We start from the raw sequence: 12,097 nt of genomic DNA, 5'->3' as shown, positions 1-12,097 counted from the left end.
ACCAGTAAGGACTTAGGTGTCCTTCCATTGATGCAGACTATCTATATAAGGAAATATGTGGACTTTGGAGAACGGAGACTTACTCAGGTCATCATATGAGGTTCATACAGTCAATTGCATATCCAAAAGACATATCATTACAGTACTTCCATTTTGAGAAGCCAAATTCCTAATTGTAACTGTACTGAGAGGAACATTTTGAACATAGAAAGCTGTATCATAATACACAGTATTACTTGTACATTTATGCCACCTTTCCCCCAAGTTGGAATCCAATATTAAATATGTAGGATCCCAGGACTTTCTATACCATGGCTCCAATAGTCACAGATCTGCTTCTCTTTTGGAAGACTGTTACATCTTGTGTCTAACCCTAACCCTAACTCTGGATCTAAAGGGATTTATGGGAATAAAATATTTATCCTGAAACATCATAGAAGATCAGTATGAAGATTCTACAGAAATGTTTGTTCATCCCTACAAATATCTTTCGGAGAGATAACTATTGCAAGTGGCTTCTGATAGGCATCAGAATTACCGTATTTATCGGCCTATAACACACACAGGTGTATAACAAGCACCTTAATTTTAAGAAGGAAGTTTGAGTAAAAAAACTTAAATTTAAAATAAATGACTTGAAAGCAAAATAAAGGGAGCTCTGAACTTTTTGTTTATTAATATTTATACCACTTATAAGGTAAATACGTAATATGAAAGAAAAAGGACCTCTTTGAATGAAGAAAACCGGCGCTCCCCATAGCTCGCACAAGTGCCTGAGCTCCACAGAGCAGGAGGTGAGCAGAGGGTGAGCAAGCGAAAACCGGAGCTCCCCATCTCACACAAGTGAAAATTCATGCAAGATGGGGAGTGCCAGTTTTCGCTCGCTCGCCTCTCACCTCCGGAGCTGCCCCAGTTACAGCCCTGGCTCAAATGAAGGCGCCACTCTCCCAGCCCTGCCGCTTGGGTATCAGCGTATAACACGCAGCTAGGATTTCAGCCCCAAATTTTAAGGGGAAAAGTGTGTGTTATACGCCAATAAATATGGTATTTCTAGCTGTCAGTTTCTTATGATTTAGAAGAGAGAAATGGGGGCAGAATGTGGATGGAGGACAGAGATGTATCTCTGCCTGCCCAGAATCTGAGAACGAACACAATTTCATTTCCTGGATCAGGATGCAATCCTAGTTCAGAAGCAGAAAGAAGCTAATAGTAAAACAGAAAGACACTGTATCTGCAAGCTTAAAAGATACTAACCGGTAAGAGTAAATAAGTGGGGAGGGATGGCATTCTGGTCTCAGATTCAAATCATACAAAGCATCTGCTTATGTTCCAGAAAGCCCTAAGATTAAAGTTTTCTTTATTAGGCTAATAAACTTGGCTAAAAAAAGTCTGAACCTGAATACAATATCATGGTTTAAGCCCAGTAGGCCTCACTAATTCTACGGCAGCACTGATCACACGGCAGCTCTGTGAACTGAGGGATCCCCACTGTCCTGGTTTTCAAGCATCTTCTTCCCTACCACCATGCTAGCAGGATTACAATCCATCTTAAGAAATAAAAAGGGTTTTGTGTGCAAAATCGTGTACAGATTTAAGTACATAGCCAGGTTTTTTTCCCAAAAGAATCCTAATCTAATTTTTAAAAATACATTTTAGAGGTGGGGTAGGTGGAAGAGAGGGAAAGAAATGGCAACCTAAGAATGGATGTAGTTTAGCATCTTACAGTGGAAATACCAGAGAAACAAATACAGTAATCTTTTAAAACCATAAATAGCGCATCTAAAATCATCTGTATGCAACATTGCAGCCCACATTATGAAAGCACATACCACGTGACTCTAGTCTGGCCACAGAGCAGCCCACCCCTCCCTGCCATCCCTAATCTCTCACTGACAGTCACTGCTCCTCTCTTCATTTACTATTCAGTTCATGCCCTCAGGCTGCTCAGAAGCCAATCATATGTCCATTCGCATTGCTTGCTGTAGGGATAAGCAGGACAGCCTGCCTAGAAAAAGAACCAAAGAAAAACATTGCCAGTCCTATCCAACATGGACAAAGAGAGCTGAGGCCACGGAGTCATTTGGCCACGGAGTCATTTGCTCTGTTTCCTCTTGCACGGTTAACGTTTCCTATACAACTGTGCAAGGAAATGTGCAACTGCAGAGAGAAAAACTTGATGTAGCTGAATAAGAGAGAAAAATGGATTTTTATTGCTGTTACCACCCCATTATTTAGTACTGGAGAAATATAAATACCTAATAGAGCCCACAATTTTTTTTATTCAAACAGGAAAATTAGTCCATCAATGATGCATGAAGTATGCCAATTTTTGCTGAAATCAGTGCACCAGATTTTAAGTTATGTAGTCTTCTGACCATAGTAACCACTTGTACCACAGCAGTTTTAAATCTCTCAGTAATTGTTTAACTGAGCTTCACTGATACTCTCCTCAGCCTTCATCTTCTTGGTGATACTCCCTAATATATTAACACAATGAATAATAGAGTAGTAAGTTACACTAAAGATCATCAAGTCCAACCCTTCTTAGTGCTGGATCCATTAGAGCATCTCCAACAGATGACGTTTAAGTCTCAGTTTGAAGATCTTCAGTGACAAAGAACTCATGTGACAACATGTCTCTTGATTGACAGCTCATATACTCAGGAAGTCCTCCCTGATGTCTAGCCTGAAACTTCTTTCTTGTAGTTTTAACCCATTGGTTCTGGCTGTGTCCTTTGGGGCAACAGAGGATAACTCCACTCTCTCTTCTGTGTGACAACTCTTCAGATATTTGAGATTGCTATCGTATCTCCCCTCAGTTGTATTTTCTGTGGGCTAAACATATTTACATCCTTTATTTGTACCAAATAAGGTTTGGTTTCCAGACTTTTCACCATCTTGGGAGCTCTGTTCTGAACTTGCTCCAATCTGTTATTGTCCTTTTTGAACTGTGGTGCCCAGAACTGGACAAAATACTCCAAGTGGGATCGACCAAAGCAGAAAAGAGTAAAATAGTTACAGTACTTCCCATGATATAGACTTGGTTGTCCTGTTAATGCACCCCAAGTAGCACTTGCCTTTTTAGCAGCTGCATCACACTGCTGGCTCATATTTAACCTGTGATTGACAAGGACATCCAAATCCCTTTCACGTGTACTATTGCCAAGCCATGTCTTCCCCTTCCTATGCTTGTGCCTTTCATTTTTCTTAAACCAAATGTAGAACTTTACATTTCTCCTTGTTACATTAATTGAAGCCTACTGTTCAAGCCTGTCTAGATCTTTTTGAATCTCTTCTCTCTCCTCTAAAGTACTAGCCTTTCCTTACAGCTTTGTGTCATCTGCATGCTTAGTAAGATTCCCTTCAAGCTGCTTATCCAAGTCATTCATAAAAATGCTGAACAGACAAGACCCAGGACAGAACCTATGGTACCCCACTCAAGACTTCCTTCCAAGGCTGAAGTGAAGCCCTCTTTGGGTGCAAAGATTCAGACATTTGTGAGCCCCTCTAACAGTAGCACCATCTGGACTCTGCTGAAGTCCAGGTATGCTATGTACCATCTGTAAATATGGTCAAAATGGAATGAGGGAATATCATTTAGAAGGGCAAAGACAGAAAACTGACAGACAGCTACATTTTTATTATTTTCCGCAGTAAAATATTAAATAATTATTCATAGGAGAAATACATGAATTAAGTAGGAAGATAAAGTAAAAATTAGAAAAATGTATTTAAAATGTATATAAGATTGGAATATATTTTATAAAGAAAAGACAAAGGGACAGGATGAGAAAAGAGAAGAATGGAAAGATAGATAACCAAACTAACGAAACACAAGCAAGAATGGGTTAAGGAATAATGGAAATGAGGGTGAATTGAAAAATTAAATCAATTATTATTTGCAAGAGACAACACTAACATGCTCAGAACTGCGCAGATAGAGTATGGATGACACTGAAGTGTAATTGTTATAACTCAACAAATATATGCATCTATCTTTCAGGGAAAGCCTATCCAGAAGACTGGGATTAGGACAATCCCAAGGGTCACTCAGAGCCAAGAAAAAAACCTACTGATCTCTAAATCTAATAGTCCTCCTCCTCCTCCTCATTCTTATCATCCTCAAGTTGTTTTTTCTTGAGAAAGCCTTGAAGTGTTGTTTTTTAATACTCCTTTTCAACAAATGATATCATCCAGCAATGCTAACAGATAAACTGATAATCTGCATCGCAGTAAGGCCCAGTTGTGAGATACCACTGGAAGAACATGCAAAATTTGCTGGATATTTATTTGCTGGAAGAATTAAAGTAAAAACAGTGATGGGTGGCAAAGGAATTCTACTCCAGAAAAAAAAAATCAAAAGGAGAAGAATGATAGTAGGTTCTGTTTATTTTTCACAAAGGAAGCTGGCAACAACTCTTAAAACACATGCACATGCACACGCGCGCACACACACACACAAACTTGCCTGGCCCATTTCCAACTAGGGTAATAATCCCATGTTGCAGATACTAAATTTCTGCTGTGACTGCAACTAGATATACTTTTGGCCCTCTGCCCCAACCTTACACATAGTTCCATTTTACAACCACATTTTTCTGGCAATGCCCTCCATGCTGAGAGGTATTTCTCTTCCTTAAGACAGTATTCCAAGCCTAGGGACTTGCTAAACATACCTGTTTAAGAGCTCTGATATCATCACTTCAGTAAGCCTAAATTAATTTCAGTTTCTCTGTTGCTTTGGGACTTTATAATGTCTACATACCATGTCAATAGATCTGGAAAGCATCATGATAGCAGAAGAATGTTTTGCTGACAGATCAGAAACACAGCATGGTGCTAAGTTATTATTAGTTTGACATCCATCTGCTCTCTTCCACTGTTATACAGGGGTTCAGATGTCCTAGCAGCCTGTGCTCATTTATTTTAGCGTATTTAGTATTTGACTTAGACCTTAACCAAACCCTTGGCTCAAAGTTTCCATTTTGTTCTAGAAAGGCAATTCTAGCACATTGTATTTGTTTTTGTATGTGTCCCTCTGTTCTGATTAAGTTGGGAGAAAGAGTTGCTCCCTCTGTTAATTAGAGTGAAGGGAATTTCCCAGAGTGATGCCAATCTCTGACAATACCTCTCTGTTTGCATCACTTCATCTTCCCAGTAAACACCGCAATTGGTTAATCCTAAAAAGGGTTTAAAATGTCCTCTGCCATCTGCAGAAACTTTAAAAAATGGAAGGCAGAGCACCAAGACTAACCAAAGGCAGAATATGGGTATATGGAATGCCCATTCACCACATCCTTTCCCTCTAGAGGGAACCAATGAAGTACAGATTTAGGCTAAAGCAATGTATAGCTCTGGAAATACCGTCTGGGAGAACTGATATCCTGACTAAGGGCAGCATTCTGCACTGTTTCCCAGCATATTTTCTTGAAGTACACACTGCATTAAGGAAAAAGTCAAAAAGAAACCATACATTAGCAAGGTCATTATACTGAGCCAAAAGCTAGAAAATAATCTGATGGAACAACCTCTGATGGGTGTCAACCTTGAATGACTTCCTGGATTCTCATCCATTGTTTGCAGGTGTCAGAATTATATGTTTTTTGCCAGTTTGAGCAACTTCTCTACATATGTTAGGAATATAGACAGAAATAGCAGAAGCAGCAAGAGTCCTTAAAAAGACTGAAAGAAACTATATTAAGTACTCAAGAATTTTGCAGAAATAGGTCATTCCTCTCTTAGAAATGTATTTACCAATATACATATTTTGCAAGAAAGAGGCCTACTAACTGTCATCTATGAAAACAACATTCTGACATTTTCACTCATGCAGTGAGCCATTTAGAAATCTACTGTGGCTCCCCTGTCTGCAGCAGTCTTCTGCATTCCTCAGGGCTTGAATCTGAAGGACAGTACAGCACTAATGCTTTGACTGAACAAACAGCTGATGGGCTATTTGGTGGTTCAGTATCTAGTCAAACCTTCTCCAACTTGTACTTGAATGTTGGGCTTGGAAATACAAAGTCTAGGCTGGCATTATCTTTCAAATGTCAGACTCACTTGGCAGCCTTGAACGACTCACTCCTTCTAAGCCTAACCACTGCATGATATTTGCTGTGATGCTGGATCACAAATAGTAAGCTCCTGGGAGAAAAATTGTACATAAAAATATTTAAGTAACAGTCCCCCAAAGAATGTACTTACCTCTCTTAGCTTGTCCATCTCATTCTGTAGCACTTGCTTAGCCAATTCACTCTCAATGAGCCGTTGGCGCAAGTCTTCATTCTCCTCTTCCAGTTTAATCCGTTTTTTCTCCACTGTTTCAAGTTCATTATGGAGACGCGCAGAGACATCTTTGGCTACCTGCAGACAGAGTCAAGAACAGTGCAAGCCTCAATCCTCAGTTCTGATGCACAACATGCAAGTACAAGTTAATCAACAATATATGCACCAATATGGACTTGGGGCTTTAGATATTTTATATATATTAACAAAAAGCAAGCACTAAAACAGGAAGCACACAAGTGAGTCATGCCTGTGAATAATATACCAAGGATTTGTATATTTCCAACAGAGGAATACGTGAGCTGTGCTTACACTAATTTTATACAACTTGTCATGTCTGCAGCTAGCAGAAATATGGAGGGGAAAATGGAGTTATTTGCACATCCTTTTGGTGCCTATTTTGTAGTAAGCAGTTTGCCTCTCTAGATTCAGCGCATAACTTTTTATGCCCTGCTCCATAGCTCAAGAAAATTACAGCTATTGTAAAGCAGACCTTCCACCACAGTGGTGCGTAAACAGTGGCTCTTCCGGTTACAGGAGAGGGAATAACTGTCATATTTACAACATGTTTATCAGCTGCATCAGTATGTTTCAGATACACACATCAGCAGGTTTCATGAACAGCTCTGAAAATAAATGATAAAGAATCTAGCTGCAAATCCCTACCACCAGTACATTAAAGCTTTCCCAAGCTTATCTCTTCCTATTTGTCTTACAGTCCACAGGTAGAATAGGAATCAAACTGATTGTGTTAAATTATTTTCTGAAGATTGTTTGACTCATACATCAAAAGTCTTTTTTTTAAAAAAAGGCATGAAGAACATGGACTAAAGGTTACACCAAGTCATTGAGAAACTACTAATTGACTCACAATCATTGACATGGACAGAGTAATGCGCAGCATACAGATCTTAGCAGCTTTAGCACCGAATGCTCCAACTACAAGTACTACTGCAGTTCTCTGTTATGAACAGAATACAATCCAATGGCCACATGCAATAGATTAAGTACACTCTTAATTGTGAGTGGCCTGCTGGCCAGCTGGCTGGCTAGGGAACTTTTCAAGTATTCTCAAATCACAGCCACTGTCTTCTCTAATGAGAGGCTGAGATTCAGGAGAAAAGGCATTAGGAGTTTCTTTGTTCTCTGTAAGTTCTGACTAGTGGCCCATGCAGGAAGCAGGGACCTGAAGAAGAAAAGAGATTTCAGGTTACTGGACCTAAAATCTAGAAAACACTGTAAGAAAGGAACCAGTAAGGAAAATCTGGCAGGGAACATTTAGTCAAGTATGGATTTGTTTGTATTTCTGTGCAGTGCTGCATGCAGGATCTTGAGTATGTAGTTTTGTATCTGCTCCTGTCCTCTGCATCCCTATTTGCTTAGACCATTTACTAATACCTGAGTGCCAGCTTTGGAATGCAGATCTCAGCTTTGTGTAATTTGTGGCAGCTAAACTATTCTCTCAAATCTCTGCCGTGCTGCCTTTATTAAAATAAAAATCTTTTTTTTTTTTCTGTTACCCCAGGGTTGGGTTTGTAATCTACCACCGTGCACTCAAAATCCCCTGGCCTTGGAACTCTGGTTAAAAGGGGAAAACTGAAGCCATTCATTTAAAAGCTTATCTTTGGGGAAGGAAGATTTTCTTTTCTATCCCATCCAGATTCCAGATGAAGATGGGGGAATCTCCCCATTCAAGGGCAGGCTGGGGCACTATTACTACCTGCCTGCAGGAACTACTTAAATGCCCCAGAAATCAGGAAGAGGGGTATGTCCAAGGGCAGTATATGGAAGGCTGATGTATATATTAATGATAGATTCCCCCTCATCTACTACCCTTGCTCCATCACATTAAGTGGAAAAAGTCAGCCAATCCAAAAAGGGGGGGAAAACTATGCTAATTTGAATCTGCTGTTCAGCCTGAACAGAACCTCTGGCTTAGGACTGGAGAGAGGCCCAAGTTCAAGTCCACCCTTAGCCATGGAAATTAACTGGATAACCTTGAGCCAGTCTCTTACTCTCAGCCCAACTTATCTATCTCTCATTGTAGAAATAAATCAAAGGACATTCCCATGGAAACTGCCTTGAGCTCTTGGAGAAAAGGTGGGATATAAATCTAACAAATAAAAATAAATAATAGATTTCTACCCCCATGAAGAAGCAGCACAGAGTGTGTCAGCTCTGCTGAATCTTATGTTCACAAACATTTTTTGGCAAATCTCACATACTGTATTTTGGCCACTGCAGATTGAATTCTTCAGCAATAACATGGTCACAGCGCAGACTCCCTGATAATTAAGGTCATAGATGTTATTTTTTTCACTTCCCAGGGAAAGAAAAGACACTCCTCACTGAGAAAGAAGAAATTAACTTTAAACCCCTCACAAAACAATCATTTTACTGAAAGTAAGAGACAGAAGGAGCAGATGGTAAAACTTCAGAGTTTACTCTCAAGATCCTTAGCCTCTGGTCTCAATGAAGAACACTGCCAATAAAGCAGGAAGTCACTAAGGGAGCCTAGGAAATACCACTGAGCCCATAAGTCACATTGATTCCATGATCCAAACTGCCAACCGAAGCGAGGATGGGTTATTTCCCCTTGTGGCAATGAATCCTGCCTTCTGCCCCTCCTGTCTCCCACTCCATATATGTATATGTACAACTTCCAAAATCATTTCTGAATTTGAATTGCCTCTTTTTTTATTTTTTTCATCTTCTATGCATCCTTTAGGTAGACTGCCCATATTTTTCTTCTTTTTCAAGTACCATTTATCAGATTAAGCATTTACTTCATTTTAATGCCAATTTGTAGAAATATTGGGTAGTTTTCTTCAATACTGGAATAATAAGGTTCAATATCACTTTTTGGTAAGAGGAACAGTAATACATTCTTACCATTAGGATTACAACTGACAAATATTATAGCAATCTGCCATTTTAGATGATTAACATTAATGATGGATAATGTATATCTGATTGTCAGTTTTATTCTATATTTATTTGTACTTATTATTTATTTAATTAATTTAATTTATGGGATTTCCAGCTCTGGGCAGCTTACAACTAACTTATTAAAAGTAAAAAATACAAAAGACCAAAGAGCAAACTACAAAAAACAAAACAAAAAGGGGAGGTTCCACAGTCAACATGTCTCCAAGGCCTGGAAGAACAAGTAAGTCTTCACCAATTTCCTGAACGATATACGGGTGGGAGCTATATAAATCTCTGGGGGTGGGAGGGGGGAGATCATTCCAAAGGCAGGAATTGCAATACAATAGACACACTTCTTGGGTCCCACAAGATGACATTCTTTAATTGATGGAATCCAGAGCACATCCACCCTGCTGGACCAAACTGTATGGGCAGAGACAGCTGGAGACAAACAAAGCTCTTTGCCATGAAGGGCTTTAAAGGTGATAACCAGCACCTTGAATTGCAACCAGAAGCCAAATGGCCACCAATGAAGCCCGCAAAGCAGCAGGGCTACATGCACATAATGGAGGACTATCTAGACATCAAGAAGGACCAAGAGGATTGCATTCCCCAATCCCAGTCTCTCCAAAGGTCATCCACAAGCATAACCATGCAGTATCCATGTTGTATCTGAGCCTGATCCATGATTTGCAGGGGTCCAAATAATCTGCTTCCTTGTAGGGCTTTGTGCAGTTTAGGGCTACTATTTTCTACACAACCTTTCCAAGAAAAGGAAAACGGTATATTTGGAATATGGTGCACAGAATATTTATCTTAAAGAAAAGCTTTATTGAGGAGGTCTAAGTTTAAATTATACAGAATTGTATGCACAATTAAGCACTATCTTATTTCTTCCAGAGATTAGAGTGGTGTGAGCTTCTCTTTTTCTCACTTCTTGTGATTATAGTACAAGCACAGAGGTTGGAGAAGGCCACTGTATTTAAACTGCAATGTCTTGAATAAGGTCCTCAGATTAAAAGCAAAGATTTTCCAGTGAGGACAGTAAACTAGCCAAGAGTACTGCACCATAACAGGTGTGAAGAAGAAAGGATCCTGCATTGAAAAAAAAAAGACCATGCAATGGCTCTGTAGCTGATGGGGAAGAAGTTGCCCTGTACTTCACCTTTGCTGTTATTTATACAAATTCCATAGTCACATTCTGACTATGAGAACTGAAAGTTGAGCTAGTAGAGGGGTAAATCAAACCATAACTATTTCCATAGAATCAGCTTAGTATGAAACTCTAGCAATACCAAAAGATGAGAATTGTTCCACTTATTTCCTGTTTCTTTAAGCAAAACATTTGATCACAGTGAAAGCTGAGACAACCAGAAGGCAGCTGTTACAGGCTACAGGGAAAGGGGAGGGAAGAAAAATGCAGCCTGACAAACATAGAGGAGCTATCCATCCACTTCCTGCTCAGAAGACAACCATTCCATGTGTTGGCCAATATGGGCAAAACAAAAGGGTTGATGGAGAAAACAGATAGCACATTTGAAATCCCAGATGCTGTTTCCAAATGCAAGATATTCCAACAGTCTTACATAAATACTAAAACCTATAACTACTAGTTATGGCTAATAAAAGTGTTAACATCTCTGTATTTCTAATATTTTTAAAAACCTCAATTTGATACAATACAAATGAGATTGTAATTTGCTTTTCTGTCGCTATCTGTAGCTATAGAATAAGCTAACACTTTTAATATTTCAAACATCAACTTCATTTTTTCTGATGTTTATACTTTTAAATTTTCACACTCTTAAATCTCTCACACTAATTTAAAATAATGCATTATTTAAAATTATTGGAAAATAAAATGTCATTTTTTTGATATAACCAATATACATTTAAAAATCACACCAAGTCCAGTGCTCATAGCTTACAATGCATCCCAGGCTATCTGGATATAGCAAATATGCAACTGAATTCCATACTACATTAAGTTTCTTAGTTCTGGATGTGGTGATACAGTGAACATACACACTCTGTCTACAAAGAACCAAAACTGCAGAAAAGCACCTATAAGTACATAGCCAGGATGAGATAATACACTGCACTAACCTATGGATGAATAAAGAACAATTGGTGCTAGGACATAAACTATAGTTTACAACCAAAGGGTCTGAGTTGACCCAACACATTAAGCTAGAAGCAAATAAACCACATTATGACAAAAATGTCAAATTTTGGAGAGTCTTTAGAGAGTGTTCCCAAGGCCTTTGAGGATTAGCTGTGGCCTAGAGCCTTAGACTGAGTACCCAGCTCTAGTTCCTGGTAGGCAGACATCCTGCATTTACCTGGTAGACCATAAGTTTTGTTAGATTTTCACATATATTCTTTCAGTACAAGATACTGTAAGCCAGAAATATTACCTTACATTATAAATAGGAGGTAAGATTGGGAGATGATGGCTTGTCTAAAACTATCTGCCCTGTCTATAGTTTAAAAGAATTTAGAACAACATGATCCTGTTTCCTAGGTCTTAACCATGACTAGCATTCATATATAAATTCATAGCAGCAAGCTTCAAACCTCTGAACATCTGCAAAATTTTCTCTCTCCAGAGATTTAGTTTATGTTCCAAATTATTCAAGGTTTGAGAAACAATAGTCTGATGACTGGTTTGCACGTTCAATCTAGGCTTTCTTATACAATTTCATTGTAAAAGGATTTAGAGATGACTTTGGTATGAAAGTACTGTTAAGGAGGGACTTGCAGAAATATTTATGTAGTCCGGAAGTTGATGCAAGAATAAGAAACTCAGAATAACCCCATCTTGAACTTGTCAGAGTAAAAGAGAAATTTGGACAGGCTTTTAAGATTGATGTCAGCTTTTTGA

At 38.9% G+C, this 12,097-nt stretch overlaps 1 protein-coding gene across 1 annotated transcript in view; it reads right to left on the bottom strand.

Annotated features, from left to right (window-relative positions):
• The window catches only part of MTCL2 (microtubule crosslinking factor 2), an 89,571-nt gene that overhangs the window by 47,914 nt on the left and 29,560 nt on the right, over window positions 1–12,097 (bottom strand). Inside the window, exon 3 of the mRNA XM_007419879.4 lies at window positions 6,205–6,363. Within this exon, the coding sequence (XP_007419941.2) occupies window positions 6,205–6,363 (159 nt within the window). The remainder of the gene's footprint in view (window positions 1–6,204; window positions 6,364–12,097) is intronic.

Source organism: Python bivittatus, unplaced genomic scaffold, assembly GCF_059951505.1.
Source record: "Python bivittatus isolate LINGU-HERP-01145 unplaced genomic scaffold, Pbiv_v1 ctg000700_np1212, whole genome shotgun sequence".
Taxonomy (NCBI): domain Eukaryota; kingdom Metazoa; phylum Chordata; class Lepidosauria; order Squamata; family Pythonidae; genus Python; species Python bivittatus.
The sequence above is the reverse complement of the archived record's forward strand: the minus strand, read 5'-3'. Positions and strand labels throughout refer to the sequence as shown.